Source organism: Megachile rotundata, chromosome 12 (genome assembly GCF_050947335.1).
Source record: "Megachile rotundata isolate GNS110a chromosome 12, iyMegRotu1, whole genome shotgun sequence".
Lineage (NCBI taxonomy): Eukaryota > Metazoa > Arthropoda > Insecta > Hymenoptera > Megachilidae > Megachile > Megachile rotundata.
Window position 1 is genome coordinate 6042906 of NC_134994.1, and position 19733 is coordinate 6062638.

Sequence of the window (19733 nt, forward strand, 5' to 3'; positions counted from 1 at the left end):
CTACGCGTTGAATAACTACGCGTTGAATAGTCTCGCGTTGAATAACCACGCGTTGAATAACTACGCGTTGCATACCCACGCGTTGAATAACCACGCGTTGAATAACCACGCGTTGAATAACCAGGCGTTGAATAACCACGCGTTGAATAACCAGGCGTTGAATAACCACGCGTTGAATAACTATGCGTTAATACCCACGCGTTGCCTAACTACGCGTTGAATAACTACGCGTTGAATAGCCACGTGTTGAATAACCACGCGTTGAATAACTACACGTCCAATAACCACGCATTGCATAACTACACGTCCAGTAACCACGTGTTGTATAACTACATATTCAATATCTACGGGTTCTATAATTACGCGTTTCAGAAGTACGCATTCTGCATATTTATTTTATATTACTTGTTCTATACCCACTCATTATGAGTTTAAGTATTATATCATGCGTTAAACGTACATATAGTCACTAATCATACCTCTACATACTACATAGCCACTGCTTGTGCAGTCACATATAATGTCCTCGTGTGTCGTATAGTTATTCACTATATTTTGAAGTATTCCATAGAAATATTGTCATGTAACCTTATGTTAAAATTAGAAATGTTATCAACTATCGATACATTATTTGATAGTTAATGATACGTCGATAATACTGAGTTGTCGAAGTGACTTGAGCTTTGATAAAACTTGAATTTTAAATCAAGTGCAAAAAGTAAAGATTTTCAGTTTAATGGTTATCTATGAATCTAACCTATCGATTTACCCAAAAATCATAAGCTTTTAAATCCAGGATATTGTCGAAAATATTTGAAAGTAATTATATTACTTCCGAGAGCTTTTCATCTAGGCTTAAGCAGCAATAAGGTTCGAAGCTTAAAAACGTGCAAGCTATAAACCGTTGGCGAAATATCATTTTTATCACGGGAATGATACAAGCGTCAGACCGCGTTGTATAAAGCGATCCGGAAATTGTGGTGGTCGTGTAGCGTTTCAAATTTATTTTCACGTAAATTTCGCCTACTCTTGTACCGAAATACCTGTGCAGCCGCAAACGATCATCATCGGAAAAGTGATAGTGTCGCGGTTTGGTCTGACACGGTATACGTGTACGTGCCGTGCGATATAGAGTGAGGTCGATGTAGGACCAATGGTCGACGATGAATATTTTAAGCACTTCACCGGAAGGATAGAAAAATTGGAAACGTTTTATTCGAATCACCTGTTTCAGTACTGTCTGTACGAAAATATAGTTGACTTTTCGTGTTTCAATTGGAACGATTTTTTTTTCACTACGTGAAATTAAAAAGAATTGTTACCGTTTAGAAATAATCTTTTTTATTTGAGTACTTCCTTTATTTCATTTGTAGACAGGTACCTATATTGACTTTGTAAATATATTATACTGAAACAGTTATACGTATGTATATTAATAACTCACTAAATGTATACATATGTCATATACATATAAGGTTATGTATGCGATTTTACATTACATGAATTGGTATTACATATACATGATATATGTGTTATGTGTATATGGAAATAATATTGATTTGATATTACTGTTATTAAAATTGTTCTTTCCCATACATTCACCTAATTATATTTACTAGATATAATGTTTGAAATAATATTCTCAGCATTCAAATTCAGGCATATTTCATTAGAAATTAAAATATGAAAATTTCTATCATTACATATGTTTGTTCAATAAAATTTAAATTTAATCATAAGAACTTCTGTGTTAAATAATTTATTTATGTATGCTTCCATTAATATCAGTTTATTGTTCAAATATGTTACATGCAGTTATATCTACAGCTCAATTTTGAATTTGTACTTCGTCAAAGAATAATTTATTAGAATAAGAATATGAATATAAGAATAAGAAACACAAGGTGTATTTTGCAAGGTAACTAAAAATAAATAGAAATGCGAATGGCAGGCAAATAGCCGCGAATTTATTGAAATTTCCACGTACTTCCGACGCTGTCTCGTTCACCTAATTAATCATGAGGAAGTCCATGTTTTCTAAACGTCAAGCGGTGCTTCAAAAATAATTATCTCAAACGGCCGATCTCTCACGCTATGCCTATCTCCGTTGACTTTAATCTGCGTTTAATCTAAGCACATAAGCCCTCATTACACCTGTAAGTGGTTGAAATTCAATGTTGCAACGGTTTATTTTTGAAGTTCCTCTGTTCTTAGTCGTGCAATTAGGACACGGAGATTGGAATAGATATCTTTTGAACATGTGTCTGTCAATGCTGACGGTTTATTATCTGATTCGCGTGGTGTTCTTGCTAGCTGTTCTGTTCGGTGAAAAATATAGTTAGCTGGAAATATAAGAAATTCTCAAATAAGAATGTGGTTCAATTATTTCTTAACAACGTTTACATAATAAAATTTGATCATTTATAGATTCTTCGTATTTTTAACGCACTGTTATATTGAAACATTATTGTATCAATTACTATTCTACTTAAACACAAGTAGAATTTAAGGTAATTGATGAATATGATTAATTTAAGTAATTATTTGTTACTGTTGTAAAGTATGTTAACAATAATGCATATTTTATTGTTTTAAACTAATTTATCGCACAAATGTATTATTCTTGCAAAAATATTATAATAATTAATATTGTTAATTTTTTACATTTTTCTTAATTTTATTAATTTTTTCATTTTTCTTAATTTTGTTAATATTTCTCATTTTGCTTAATTCTGTTTATTTTCTCATTTTTCTTAATTTTGCTATTTTTTTGTATTTTTCTTAATTTTGTTCATTCTTTCATTTTGCTCAATTTTGTTAATTTTGTTAATTTTTCTTAATTTTCTTAATTTTTTCATTTTTCTTATTTTTGTTAATATTTCTCATTTTGCTTAATTCTGTTTATTTTCTCATTTTTCTTAATTTTGTTAATATTTCTCATTCTGCTTAATTCTGTTTATTTTTTCATGTTGCTTAATTCTGTTAATTTTTTCTTTTTTCTTAATTTTGCTCAATTTTGTTAATTTTCTTAATTTTTCTTATTTTTCTTAATTTTGTTCATATATTTAATTCTGTTAATTTTTTCATTTTGCTTAATTTTCTTAATTTTTTTCATTTTTCTCAATTTTCTTAGTTTTATTACAAGTTCTTCTTCATTTTATTTACTTCCGAATTCTACTTTACTTTTCAATTGCATTATAGAAATAACATTAATCAATTCGTACACCTGTTCTCCAATAAATATGCAATTTTAAAATAAATTTTATTATATACATTTTGTGTGTTATAATTATTGAAGCAACCACATGTTCATCAATCACACACATGTTGACCATTAAAGTGTTAAAGCGTTTTATATAAATTGTACTATAAATAATTTTCTTTGTCTTCAAAATAATTCAACAATCCCAAATCTGTTTTTCCTTCTCGTAACTCTCACAATAACCCGTAGCAATTAATTAAAATTCCTGAGTACATAATGACTCGATCCCATCCCTACTTACCAAGATTTAAAGCCTCTCTGAGGAGCATCCGTCTTTTAAAATCGCCTCCCTGTTAATTCAAGACACCCCCGATGGTTTACCAGCTTCTGGGACACGCTGTGTACTCGCACACGTGTATTGTAAATATGCAGAGTACATAGGTACGCGTGAATGTAAATTAGAGTTAGACCCGTCCGACTATTTTTGTTTCAGCTGTCTGCGTGAAAGAGCCAACTCCTCGTGGCTGCTTTTGCTTTCGTCTCTGCCTCCGCTGTTTGTGGTATAGATCGGCTTTACCTTCTCGGTAACGAACTGCAGTATTTCGTGTTCTGTGTTTCGTGTTTCGCATTTTACGGCGGCTCGTCTCGACTGTGGAGACGTACTTAGGAATCGGTGCTTTCGTAAATATTGCCGTCCGAAGTTTTATCAAGACAACTCGTTTACTTCATTTTTACGTAACTTTTCAGATGCTGGAATCTTGTTTTATTAATCAATGGTGTCTACTAGAATTTGAAAGAGTATATAAATTGGACATACACTACCGTCCATAAGTATCCGGACACTTGGTTTCGTTACATAAAACATAGTTGAACTTTGTACGAAAGGTATTTAGGGTTATCATATCATTTGTAATAATTATTATTATCTTTTTTGAGGTGTCATAACCTAATAGAATTAATTTTTAAGTACAAGTTATACAATGAAAGTGTGAAAGTAAAATTCATGTCCAGAAGTACAAAGTCCAAATTTGTGAATCTAATGAAACGCTTTCGATTCTAAAAAAAAAGTTTTAATTTCTACTGTGTTTCATTTCTATAGTGCAGGACGTATTCAGAGGGTTCTTCGATATGTTTCAAGTGTTTGTAAACTGTTGGTAGATGTTTAGGTTCCCTCAATGGAGATAAGAATGGAGGTAACGCTACGCACTCGACAGTTTCGGTTTAGTTCGTCTGTAGCTTCTTTTCCATCGAGATATGAGTTCCAAACGAGAATTATCAATCGAAAAACGTTCCAGTATTCTGACCTTCGCAGAAAAAAATCGATTTTAGTTACTGTTGCAGATACTTGAATAACTTTCATGCAACGAGAATGCATATTTCGCTTGTGTCCGGATACTTATGGACGGTAGTGTATATTGTTGAAATTGGACGTGATGTATTAATCAGTACAATGGTATTGAATATCAATTCGGCATGATGATATTGGTCCGATGAAATGATGTTTCAGAGAAGATATTTCGTATCAAAAATATGATATTTCGTATGAAGATATTTCGTATCAAAGGAGATCTGCCTCTCTTTTATTTTGAGGGGTTTTTGAGGATTTAAAAATTTGACGATATAGGAATTTGGAGAGCTTGAGATTTGGGAAGATAAGAATTTGATGAGCTTAGAATTTGAGGATGAAATTTGACGAATTAAGATTTTTGACCTGGGAATTAAGGGATATGGGTATTTATGGATATGTAGATCTTGGAATTTGATCTAGAAATCTGAGAAGAGAAGTTGGGGATGTGAGGATAAAGGAACTTTGGGATTTGGGAATATAGTTGTGGAATTTGAGGATTTGGAGAGATTGGGACCTGGAAATTTGGGAATTTGGCCATCTTGAATTCTGGAGAACCAGAAATATGGGGATGTGAGGATTTGGAGGATTTGGGATACGAAAATTTGGGAATTTGACGATGTAGAATTCTGGGGACCTAGAAATTTGGGGTTTCAGGATTTGGGAAACTTGGGATATGCAAATCTAGGAATTTGAAGATCTAAAATATTGGAGACCTAGAAATTTGGGGCTTAAGGATTTGAAGCTTGGGATTTGAATATCTACAGCTATTGCAAATCTAGGAATTTGACAATTTAGAACTCTGGAAATCTAGAAATTTGGGATGTGAGAATCTGGCAAGCTTGGGATATGAAAATCTAAGCATTTGATGATCTAAAATTCTGGAAACTTAGTAATTTGAGAAATGAATATTTAGAGAGCTTGCGACTTGAAAATCTAAGCATTTGATGATCTAAAATTCTGGAAACTTAGTAATTTGAGAAATGAATATTTAGAGAGCTTGCGACTTGAAAATCTAAGCATTTGATGATCTAAAATTCTGGAAACTTAGTAATTTGAGAAATGAATATTTAGAGAGTTTGGAACTTGAAAATCTCGAAATTTGACAATTTAGAAATCTGGAGACCTAGAAATTTGTGATGTGAGGATCTGGCAAACTTGAAATATGAAAATCAAAGAAACTTGATGTGAAGCTTGGGATTCGGAAGTCTACAGCTATGGAAATCTAGGAATTTGACAATCTAGAATTGTGGAGACCTAGAAATTTCGAGAATGAGGGTTTGGAAAGTTTGTGATGTGAAAACATTGGAATCCTATCCATTCCAATATGGGAAGAAAGGGAATGTAGAGATCTGATGACATTTTGATGCAATTAAAAATTGCCAAAAATCGAAGTAAAAACTTACCAGTTACTCCTCTCTATGTGAAAGTATATTTTTCAAATTTATATTCGTTTACCATTGCCCAGTGAATTTTATAAATTTCCAATTTATTCGAAGCTATATGAAGCTTCAGTTTCTCAGATCCCCAATTATGTAACGTTTAAATCTTCCACGTATTTGCAGTAACAAATATCGCAATAAAATAACAAATGCCTTCGCATCAAGATCGAAATTTAATGAGTCAATTTGTCAATTAACATCGCACAAGCTGATGAACTCGAAGCTATTATATTATTTACGTCAGCTTAAAATCGACCCTCCTCGATTGAAATTAATTATTTATTATCCCTACATCATCGAGGATCAACTGATTGCCGATCATTCGTAGAAATTTTAACGAGAATTGTAGCCAATACGAAGTTTAGGATGCCGTCCCAAACGGATTAGCATTACAAATACTTTATGATGAAACTGTCTCCTGTTGGGCATGGTGAACAGGAAAGCTGCGAATCTGATCAATGGTGTGCATCGTGTGGAACGTATGGTTGCGCATGGAATGCGCATCACCCTATGGAATATGGAAAATTAACAATTTCGTGATAGCTAGGGAGAAATCGAAACGCGAACACCGTCGAATAATAATTCGTATGATACGCTTGCATTACAGCTTTTCGTTTTGTTGAACATTATGGACAATGATGGGTATACATTTGCCATTCTGCCGGAAATTATTGCCGATAAACCTGCTGTCTGGTGTTCATTGCATTTAGCACACTGGGTTCTGTTGAATGATAATGTTTCGAGGTATACGATATCGTGTAATACTTTTTTTTATTTCAACCTTGTAATAGGTTTCGTACGTTCTTTACTTACTTTGCTTTTCTTTTATCGAATATCTGCTATAGTTCATCGTGTGTTGTAGGGAGTCGCGAAGTACTTTTGCAGGAATTAATTTCTTAAGTTATTCAATTTGATAGACAGTTGGAAAATTAGAAAATTTGCAAATTTGAAAATTGATACATTTACAAATTCTAGTATTCTGATCTCAGCATTGACTCTTATGTTAATGATATTAAATGTATACGACGTACAGGTGCCAGGATGGTTAATGGTTGTTCTATTATTCTTAGCTTTACTACATTTTCATTTTGATACAACATGTACATTTTATATATACTTGATCTGGATAAACAATAACTAATTGGTTTATCTCCTATTTAACAATAGTGAAGAACTTGACATTATTCTTAACTTCTCAATTTGTTATTCAATTTAACTTTCAACTAATAGCTTCCTGTTACACCGACGCGGTATCGATACTCTTGTTCACGATCACGATCGACTCGAAGCTGTCACTCTCGCGTTTGGGCGCGCGCTATTTCGCGCTCTGTTTGGTTAGTGTTTTCCCTTAATAACTCCCTTAATGACAAAAACGAAGCTTCAAACCCTATTTTTGTAAAGGAAAATCTTGTTCAGAACGACGTACTCTACTACCTCTTTCAAGGAACACTAGTTTTGAGACACTCTGTACATTATATTTTATGTTATATTACACTGCATTTCTTCTTTTCGTCACTTTGATTAAAAATTCATGTTTTATTTGCTTTAAGAGAAACTCTAAAATAGAAGAAGATAGTAATCTTTTTTTTTCACGTTTCATTAAGCGTTTAAATAATTAATGCCACAAACAATAAATCATCTGCAAGAAGTTTTTAACTATTCATTGTTTCCTAACATTTATTGTTTCCTAACAAGTAGTCTCTATTTTTCTGATCATAAATCATTAACATAAACAATGAATTTCCTTCAAACAACGAAGTTGCCCAAACCCTGAATACAGTTTGCCCTATAAATGAACAGCTAAAACAGTACAAAATCAGCGATTCAAAGAAACTAATATGGAGTTATTAGCTCCTGGCAGTTCATGCCGAAAACACGCTGCAGAATTCGCCTCTTTGACCAGCCTATTGGGCAAGTTTCGCGGAACAAGATCGAACGTCGACGAGGAGAAACGGCAGCTCCGGTCAGATAACGATGATAGGAGCACGGTGGGGTAGTTAGTTTTGTGATGCAAGGGTACGAGTCGAAAGTTCGCTCGGTGGAAACGACCGATAAAGCGGACCGGTGACGAGGCATCCTTCTGTCCGCTCATTGAAAACAACGCGTTCCTCGGCCGGTTCGATGTGCGAGGCCCGGCAAAATAACGATTAACCGATGCTATATAACGTCTGTCTGCTGTTTCAGGCATGCTATGCGCCAGAAGACTGGAAACAGAGGATCCCGCGGAAGATGACAGGGTTAAGTAGATAAAAGGAGCAGCTACTTCCATCGACCACGAGGGACGATTCATCGCGTTTTCCATGCAGTGCACAATGCTCTGCCATCGCGTTCTTGTCGTTCTCTTTGCTGTCAGCGTGCCAATCGGTGAGTGGAACAGTCAACAGTTTCGTTTATCTCTTGGCCTCTGAGAAATTTTTCTGGTTGACAGTTCTCTTTTTAGCAAATGGGACTTTTTTGGTCTGGTTAATTGGGAGGGCATTTTTAAATAGTCAGTTACTATTTGACATGGACGTTACCGTATAATATTATGGAGAAGTTATTAGATGTTTGGTTCAGGATAATAAATGACGTTTATTGTGAACTTATTTATTAAGACGTTTAACAAGGTTAACAACTCTATTCAATTTTAATGCGATCATGCTCTATCGGTGGAAAACAATGTGGTCATCGGTGCTGCAAATCTTTTAAGGACTTTTGAGAGCTGTGTTCAGACAATATAATTATTATGGAGATAATAATGATAGAAATAAACTGACATAAAATTATTGATCAAATGACCAAGTTGTTCAGAATTACTTTAGCTTTAATCCCTTTTACAGGAGTCACATTAGTTGTGAGACAACTTGTATACAGTTTGTATATTCTCTAAGGACATCTAAAAAGAAGTCTCTAAAGTCATAATCTCACGTTGCTATTTCGTTCGAAATTATACTTGAGTTCCTATGTAGTTGAGTTTCTATGTAGATTCATTTTCTGGTTGAAACATCATTTGTAAAGCATTCTACATTTAACTGTTGCAACCTCAAAATAATGTAAAGCATCAGTTAGTAATTTTCTAATTATCTAACAAACAAATTTTAAGTAATTTGATAAGCTTTTATATATTCAAAGTTATTTATTCTTTGATGTAAACTCACTCAGTGTTGATCAGCAAAACCCTCTGCAAAAAGGATACTCAAATTCGTTACTATAAGTCTTTGCATAAATGAATAACACATATGAAAATTTCTTTTTGTCACATAATAATTTTGATCTCTACAAGTTTCATTCAAATGAAAGAAGCTTTTAGTACACTTTAACTAAAAACAATTTCGTAATTTTTGTATTAAACAAATAAAGCTGTGAACCATTTTAAATATAAGACGTATAAATCCGCGTTTAATGAGCCATAAAATTGGCCGCGTTGATCGTTCAACACAAACTGGAAGAACCGGATAAATTGGAAAACGAGTACACAACTTCAGCATAACAATTACCGACTTTGTACGCGGTACAATGGACAACGTTATGAACACGAAACAATCGAGCTAAATGTAATTGGCAACTATTCTAGATTACAAACAGCAATATACATCCATATTTACATTTTATGGACACTGTATAGTGTTTAAATAGCCTCTCGATGAAAGACAAAGCTCTTTTGTTCGCATGAAATAGTAAAATTGTTCGCGTATCTACATATGCGCGTGTCGTTTCATCAAAATCGATATCCTCGATTTTCAGCTTTTAAGCTTTGTATGGGCGAAAAAGTGGTAAATGCTTTCGAAAGAGAGAAAAAGTGGGACAGAGAAAGTGCTCTTATAAACTGTTTCGCTTCGATTGCTTTTTCGTGCCGATCTTAACACTCGATTTGCGAAAGTGATGCATCTTAGAATCATTATTTTCAATTACGGAAATTAACAAGCTGTTGAAATGTATGTTAACTTTTCTCGAGAATCTTTCATTTTCTGAAGCGTTTATTTTTTAAGGTAATGGAATGAAAATTGTTTTTGGACGTGTTTATGAAAATCGTAATAACGTTTGTAGTGCATTTATAATACATTAATAACGTATATAATACTCATTTTATTTTGTTGGTATGAAAATATGAAAAGTTCGAAAAGTATTTAAAATTTGTTATAACATCTGGACTTTTATTTTAAGGGAGAAAACATACTTCTACCATCATTACCACCATAATAATGTTACTTTGTATTCATATATCAATTATTGATTAATTATAAAAGAGCACAAGTTTCAGTTCGAAATTTTTAAATAAACTTTCCCCTAAATTATGAGTTAATAATTTAATGAATTTACAAATCACTGTTTAACATTCATAGTGGAGCAACTCAAAAGATGACAATTTCAAAGAAGCCCTTGAAAATCATTATTGAAAATACTACATTTAATACCTATATTACTCTTATTGTTGTGTTTAATTCTTAATTGTTAGCATTGTGTTTCATGTGATAATTGTTACTTTATATTTAATAAAATCAAGTTTGAAATTGGTTGAGTTGCGCGACTATCAGTACCGAGAAACAAAATGGCGGTTTCCATAAAGAAACGAAATGATTATCTAAATAATATAGTAATCATTATCTAATAATATAGAAATTTTTAATTTAAATTTCTAATATAGAAAGAAATTTTTCTAATATAGAAAGTCTAGGTTAAAACTTCGGAAATGTTCATTCTCATTGATTTTTAGAATAATTACTTCTTTCTGAGCTATACGGCTTGAAATCTTTGAAACTATTTTGTTAGAAGGATTTTCTTCAAAACAAATAACGTCTCTATATATTTACCCGTCACATAGATATCGCTAAAGTCGTTTTATATTGATTAAGAGCGCTTAATCTAAACGGAAAACAAGCACGACTCAAATTTATAGCATTGAACATTGAAATCTTCTATGAAGATAAATAGTACACATCAGAAATTGGGAAATACAAATAGTTGCACACATAAAAAGTTTGAAATATACAAGGTGTCTGAGTTTTTTTACTATAAATCTTGACTGAATGAAGAATTCTATTCCGAACTGTCTATGACCCAAAATTCTTATGTCCCAATTTTCTATTGGTGATAAAACGATACATGTATTAACACATCTGTTTCCATCTGACGAAAATCATACTTTTTACATCACCATAAAAACTTCGTCTTGCGTTCGCATGTTTCTTTTGAATTTTGTTTGTTTGCTGTTTTTTCGCGTAATTCAATCGTTCATATATAATATTGCTTTTTTAACCCATTCGAGACCGATTGCACACCGTGTGTGCAATTGCTTTCCGAGCCAATAAGACCGGTTGCACACCAGGTGTGCAACAGTAGTAATGAGTAATTATCAATTATTCTGAATAAAATTGTTATCGAGGTAAAACCTTGTATCACCTTATATTACACACATGGTGTTCAATCCGCTCCACGCAATGAAAACATTCTAAGTAATCTAGTTTTTTTTATTAAAGATGAATAATATAAAGAGAAAAAGAGCTTCGCTCCTGGGGACCATGTTCGAAAAAAATCGCCGTCTCGAATGGGTTAAATAAATATTCTTCGTTCCTGATATAATTTTATAATATCACTTCAACCACGGATCACCTCAGTTACAACACTTCCCTATGTCCTAAGATTTCTATACCCCAAGGTTAGGGGTATGTTAGATTAGGTTTGCTTTACTAGGTTAGGCTTGCTAAGCCTTTGTTAGGTTAGGTTTGCTTTGCAATTCCTGTATCCTAAAATTCTTATGTCCCAATATTTCCATGCCCCAAAAATTCCTATGTGTCAAAATTCTTATGTGTCAAAATTTCTATATGCCAAAATTTATATGCTCCAAAATTGCTATGTGTCAAAATTGCTATGTGTCAAAATTCTTATGTCCCAAAATTCCTACGCCTCAAAATTCCTATGCACCAAAATTCGTATGCCCTAAAATTGCTATGTATCAAAATTCTTATGTCCCAAAATCCCTACGCCTCAAAATTCCTGTGTGCTAAAATTCATATGCCCCAAAATTGCTATGTGTGAAAATTCTTATGTTCTAAAATTCCAACGCCTCAAAATTCCTATGCGCCAAAATTCATATGCCCTAAAATTGCTATGTGTCAGAATTCTTATGTCCTAAAATTCCTACGCCCCAAAATTCCTATGTGCCAAAATGACTATATACCAAAATTCCTATGTGCCAAACTTCCCATACCCCAAAATTCCTATGATCTAAAACTCCCATGTCCCAAAATTCCTATGACCTAAAACTCCGATGTCCCAAAATTTCCAGACTTCTAAATCACACATGCATAAATCTACAGACGCCTGTACCCACATATCCATACACAATCTCTAAATTCCCAGATCTCTAGATTCCTAGATCCCAAAGTTCTCAAATCGTAAAGTCTCAAAATTCGTAACCTATCCCCAACTGAACCCTGAAAAATCTCTGAAAATATCGAGCACCCCTCTTGATCGCCGCATTTTCAGAGAAGATCAAATCCTTGCAGAGCTCGGTTTCTTATTTCGCGAGGGGCGATATCTATCCCTCACAAGAAAGTTAACACCCCAGTTCCGTATTAGCTTGTTAACACTTAGAAGACAGTTATTCCAGCAACTTTGTGATCTCGTTACGTAAGGAGCAAAGATCAGGAATCCGCAGACGAAATGAAGGGAGAATCGAGACGTAGAAGGATCAGGTCGAAGTCAATCATCAAACAGTTCTCGTGTAGCTGAAAATTGAAGCGCAATCAGCCGCGCGTTCCAGCGCGCAAAAGCAGTTAACTCCCTAATTTCGCAGATCGCCAGGACCGGAATTGGATATCAATTCGGCATCGCAGTTCACGGATTGCGTTCGACACAGTTGGCTCGAAAGCCAGTTGCGAGACCTGACGTCCGATGCAGATGCATGGGAGAAACCGTGCCAAATGCGGAGCCGGAGGAAACGGTTAGCTGGGTATTTCGGATATGCCGGGAAACCGGCGGCAATGTCGCTCCGGTCAACTTCTGGTCTTGATGTTTATTCGGTGAAAACGAGTAGAAACGGCGCCGACAACTGGGCTTGTCGTTCGCGAATTAATTTACCGCTTGAGAACCTTACTCTTCGGCAAGATGGAGAACTGATGGGCAGCGTGGATGTGCGAATGGCGTGCAGTCGCGGACACTGAGTAGTCAATTCTTTTGTTAGGTTGTAGAATGTGTGTAAAGTTAAGGAAGGTGCGAATAAATATCATATAAGGTGAAGTGGGGTAAGCGTAAACGGGACAAGTGTGTATACAGGCTATTTTTATTACAATATGAGCTAAATTTCTCCATTTAGTATGTTTGTTTCTTTGTTTTGTTTCACTATACCCCCTTTTATATTTCAGCTAAGAGTGCTTGTTTGCAATATAGAGTACTTGCATAATGCAGTAAAAAGCATTTTACAGCAGATTTGTTAATTATTCTGCTCTTGCCCCATTGAACATGAAATAAAGTTTCAAAGTATTTAACTTCAAGTTACGCTCTTACCCTATTTTCGGGGAAAGTGCAGAGTAGTTGACATTTTAAACAATTTCCTATCAAAATCAAAATGTACAAGGAAAATTAAGGTCCTAGTTAATATTAATTGAATAGTAGTAATTGTGCAAAGCGTTCGATATCGACAGCGTTCAGTATTTACATAGCAGACTGAAAATACTTACGTTTAAATATCAACTTTGCAAGAACCAGTCTGCACTTACCCCACTTCACCTTACCGCAATTTCAATGACATGTAAGAATGACCGAGTTTCAGCGTAATGTTAATATTAAAACTGTAGATGTAAAATAAAAAGAACTTGTGATCTAAATTTGAAATGTACAAATTCAGTACTTTAAACTCTTTGTGCTCCTATGTCGAGTGTGGTTTGATATCACATTTTTTGGATCTTATAAATAATTCAGATAAATAGATTGGTTCGATTTATATACTTTCATTTATTTAGTATTTATAATAAATGAAAAACGTATTTGTTACATACTCGCATGGTTGCAATACATTTGATTGAAAAATTCTTTCTTCATTTATTTTGTGAATTAAGGAGTTGGTGGGTAAAGGAAATTTAGGAGTGCAAAGGGTTAATAGAGAAAATTTGATGTTCCTATGTTATTTAATTCTTAAATTTGACTCTCAGAAAATTATTAAGTTTGCAATATTTGAAATGTACAAATTCCTTATTTTTAATAAGAGAAATTTGATATTTCTGCATTTTTAAATTCGTAAATTTGATCCTTGGAAAATGACAAAATTTGTAATATTTAAAAAGGAGAAATTCCCTACTTCTAGTAAAGAAAATTTGATGGTCCTATGTTTTTCAATTCTTAAATTTGACTCTCAGAAAATTATTAAATTTGTAATATTTGAAATATACAAATTTGGTCCTCAGAAATTATTAAATTTGCAATCTTTGAAATATAAAAATTGTCAACCTTTAACAGAAAAAATATAATATTTCTATATATTTTCATTTCTAAATTTGACCATCAACAACGATTAAATTTGCAACTACATTTCGCAAACAAAGCACTCGAAAAACTTCTCAAATACATACTACTGCTTTCCCAATATTTCACAACCTTTTTTTAAGTCCTTATACATTTTTAAATAGCAAAAACAATACGAAAACTGAAATCTCGATGTTTCCGTATTAGCACCCTTTGATCTGTTCAATATACGAGTTACCTATTAAGACCCCCAGGCAAATTCCTCCATTTTAACGCGATTCTAATCTCATCACATAAAGTATGAATCAGATTCTTCTGATAGAGCTGTTTAATTCTTTACCCTTAAGAGCCTCGAACTGTGACTCGCGCAGCTTTTGTCCTGTCACGAATCTCAATGGCGGATTATAAATTACTCTGAACTACGATTTCGTTGATTGATACGAGAATAATTAAATAAGTTCGCGCTGACTGGGTTTTACCTATGTGAATATATTCAACGATATGAAAGATAGGTTAATAGAAAAATAATTAAATAAGTTTCGTGATATCGGGATTACTGAACTAGAAGCTTCTTTAACACTAAAACTACCAAACCGGTCAAATGACCACTCCACAAGTTTCTTCGTATAAGGTACACATTTTGTTAAAGTATATTGAAATCAGAATTGATTTTCATCAAGATACAGAATAAATGTGTATTCTAATTTATGTTTTATCGTTTGTTTAACTGCATTTTTAATTTCAAATTAAGTACTCATTATATGCCGGTGGGTTTAGTGTTAAAAATAGAGATTAGAGTTGATGAGATAAAAGTGTAACAAGTTCACATGGTTCTAAACGATTTTTAATTAATATTACTTCTGTTTATCACTCTTCTTATGTGGATGTCACGAAATATTCACCTACCTTATATGTAACACTTCATTATTCGTTAAAAGGTTCAAATTTTGCTATTTTAAGAAAATTAATATAGCAACTCAACCTGGACTACAACGCGTTACTCTGGATTTTTGAAAAATGCATTTAGAGGGCTGAATTTCGAATCTGACAATATTGTTTTGGTCTGATTTTGTTCGAGCACAGTAAAAATTTAAAAAATACTTTTCAGACGTAAAACGTCCTGAACAGGGTCCTAAAAAATTCTGTGACAGATATTAACTCAAATTTAATTTTTTTAATTCCTTCGATCTTTGAAGTATAATTTTAAAGAATTTGAAGATACTTGAAATATAATTTGTTTTACTACATCAATGCTATTATATTATATTATTAAAGCAATATTAATAACAAAATTGTATTACGTTTCTCTTAATTTTAGATTATGTTAGATTTAAAATTAGATGTAACAAAAAGAATAATAATAATAAATACAAAATGAAGAGAGAGAAGAAAGCAGATGAAAACAGATATTGACTAAAATTTAATTTTTTTTAGTTCGTTCGATCTTTGAAGTATATTTTTAAAGAATTTGAAATATAATTTGTTTTACTACATCAATGCTATTATCTTATATTATTAAAGCAATATTAATAATGAAATTGTGTTAAGTTTCACTTAATTTTAGATTTAAAATTAGATGTAACAAAAGCAACAATAATAATAAATATTAAATGAAGAGGGAGAAGAAAGATAAATATTCTGGATAAAGAAATGAATGTATAAACGATAATAATTTTACGTTTATTAAACAATAACGATGTTTTATAAGAATAAATCGATCATCTGTTACAACTCTTTTACCTCTTCTACATACTTCATATTTAACATTTAATAATAATTTACATATTATTTTCAATACATCTGTAATTGAATATGTAAATTGAATTTCGTACCTTTGTACGTTAATTACTTCATTATATGTCCGTCCTGATTAATATTAAATTGTTGGAATATATTGAAAACTGAATATTGTACAAGCGTAAAGGTGTTTCCTCCGCAAACATAATTAAATTCGTGATAGTCAGTCTGATGTTCTACCAGCATCTTAATAAATGTAGTCCGACGTCAGATTAGTTGACGATTCCGTTATATCTGCAATATATATACAATATCTCTATGATGCAGCGTCCTATGTCAACATTATATTGCAATCAGTGTTAGGACTGTTGAATTTATGGTCGACTAAATCTACAAATTACTAGTATGCAAGTAGTTGATCTAAGTGCAACTTCCAGTCGTGAACATAGACACAGGTATTTATGTTGTACACGGCTTTGGTAGAATTACTTTGGCATTTATACAGTTATTATTATTTTAACGTACAACTGATAAGTTAATAAATATTATAATAAATAAAAATTAGTGACTTAATGATTATTACAGTAATAAATAGAAATTAATAATTTAATAAATGTTTCATATTAATAAATCAAAATTAGTGACTTAATAATTATTGCAATGACAAATAGAAATTAATAATTCAATAAATATTTCATGATAAAGAATAAAAATCAGTAAGTTAATAAATGATAAATAGAGTACAACACAATAATAAACAGAAATGAATGAGTCAACAAATATCATGATAAGAAATAGAAATTAGTGATTTAATAATTATTGCAATAGTAAATAGAAATGAATAATTCCATAAATATTTCATGATAATAAATCAAAATTAATAAGTTAATAAATAGTAGAGTATAACACAATAATAAACAGAAATCAATGAGTCAACAAATGTCATGATAAGAATAGAAATTAGTGATTTAAGAAATATTTTATAACAATCGTTTAAAATTAGTGACTTAATAATTATTGCAATAGTAAATAGAAATTAATAACTTAATAAATATTTCAGAATAATAAATCAAAATTAATAAGTTAATAAATATCACAAGAATAACCTGAAATCAATGAGTTAACAAATATCCTAATAATTAACAGTAATTAGTGATTTAATAAATATTAGAACAAACAAAAATCAGTGAGTTAATTTTCACAATAATAAATATAATAGAAGTCAATAACTTAATATCACAATAATAAATATAAAACAATTTACTTCAACTAATTTTGTTAAACTTATATCAACAAAATTTTGTATACTGTGCACATTATTAAAAAATTTTGTTATTTAAAACTGCATAAATAAAATTACTCCAATTTTTCTCTTCTCAATTTGAAGTAAAAACCTTCTAGTTAAGATTGCTCATATGACTAGTTTTTATTAAAGCTCACTGCAAAACGATGATTCAAAAAGATGTGCAGTCATATTAGATCAATTAAACATCTAATTTAATTTTAAAACTAACCATCCGTAAACTTCTTCCTCGTGAAACTTCAAAACTATTTCACCTATGTTTTACATTTCCCAGAAGTTAAAGCCCGCTGTCAGAATTATGAAAGCAAGATTCCATGAATTCAAATTAAAACTCTTAATTAAAAACAACCTTAAATAGGATAAAATTCTTCATTTCTTGTTGCTTTCATGTATTATGAATTATCAAATTTAATACAATTGCATTTTTCAAGTTGTCGGTACAATTAATTTTCAGTTAATATAGCAGAAATTATGGGAATTTTTTTACAGAATACTAATAATTCATATTATGTTTTAATATTTTATGTAACACCTATCATTAAATAAATAAAAATATTGACCGGATAAATACTAATAACTCATATTATTTATCAATATTTTACAAGATTGCCTTTAATTGAATAAATTAATTTCATATTATGTACTAAATATTTTATAAAATAACTATTAATAATTAAAGGAAAATACTGATCGAATAAATGCTAAAGTGCTACTTATTAATATTTTATAAAATACTGCCATTAATTAAATAAAAATAGTGATTAAATAAATACTAGCAACTCATATTACATACTGAATATTTGATAAAATACTTGTCATTAATTAAATGAAAATACTGATGGAATAAATCCTAACATGGTACTTATTAATATTTTACAAAATACCTACCTTATTTTTACAAAATAAAAATAGTGATTGAATATGTTAAGGACTATGATTTATATATATATTAAAAATATAGAAAAGGTCGTGAAACGCAAATATAAAATTGTTATACGCAGAAGTGTAGTCGACGCGTCCGATCCGCGTGATCGCCAGGAAGAGAAGAAGGAACCTATGCAACGTGCATCGACACGAACGCCAAAAAACAAATGAACAACGCAATATCGTTATTAACTTTACCACGCGATGATTGCCGCGTATTTTGAACGAACATACTAACACTCCCCCTCAATCAACGCGTTTCTTACAATTACGCACTTACGTTAACTAATCCTAACATGTTAACACACTTACTGTGATTACTCAGAGGTAGAGTTTTCGTCAAAATGTCCGCTGTCATATCGCCTGAGGGAACATGCTCTATTTTTAACACTATTCCTACCGCGACCGGTCAAATGACCGTTTTCAAAATTTCGATTAGAATTTCCTGTATAAAGCGTAATTGAAACGCCTTTAAACTTCATGACTTTTCCTGAAACATGCATATAATACTTTTTTCAATATTTATTTCGTTCTTTATTGTTTAGTTTTTGAGAAAAATTAGTAGTCTGTCTTACCTACCACGACCGGTCATTTGACCGGTAGAACGATTTATAACTTTTTGTAATAGTATTCTCTCAGAGGCTCAATTCCGAACTTATAAATACGTTATAAACGAAAGATAATGCAGTTTTAGCATGATATTATCCAAAAAGTGCCTTCCAGGTACTGCTTTACGGCCCTTCCAAGTGTATATAGCTTTCGCTCGCCTATCGGTCTCGCGGTATTTATTTGCCTGATTGGTATTCGACGCAGTTAAGAACTTAGGATTTTCTAACACTGTCTCATTTACTATGATTATAAAATAAATAAAATTTTAGCCGAAGGGGACGCCCAAACGTTTTTTGATGAATTTGAAATCAATAAACTCTTGCGACGCGAACATAGAACATCAGTACGTCAAAGTCACAAGAAGTATATTCAGCAGTTTTTTATTATTTTGTATTTCTATTCTATTATTATTCTACCTGTATTTTATGTTGTTATAAGTATTGTTTTATGTGTTATAAGTGTCATTTCCAAAAAACTAGACAAAATCATCAGTACTTCGCCGTAAGTTTCACATTTTATCTTTTATTCATTTCTTTATGTATTTGGATTTACATTTATACATTTTAGTTTTCATTTTGAATAAAATTTATTTTCAGTTGAATATTCATGTCCCAAATGTCAAGTTTGAAGAGTGTAAATTCATTATTAGAAAAAATAAATGATATTGATGAAGAATGTACCGAAAATGATCAGGAAATTTTTGATATTGAAAATGACAGCGCAGAAAAACGT

At 31.8% G+C, this 19733-nt stretch overlaps 1 protein-coding gene across 4 annotated transcripts in view; it reads left to right on the forward strand.

Moving 5' to 3' along the window:
- The window catches only part of LOC100881812 (lachesin), a 491556-nt gene that overhangs the window by 189296 nt on the left and 282527 nt on the right, over positions 1-19733 (forward strand). For all 4 annotated transcript variants that reach the window (XM_076538479.1, XM_076538482.1, XM_012279644.2 and 1 more), the window contains exon 2: positions 8174-8353. In XM_076538479.1, the coding sequence (XP_076394594.1) occupies positions 8290-8353 (64 nt within the window). In that variant the 5' untranslated portion in view covers positions 8174-8289. The remainder of the gene's footprint in view (positions 1-8173; positions 8354-19733) is intronic.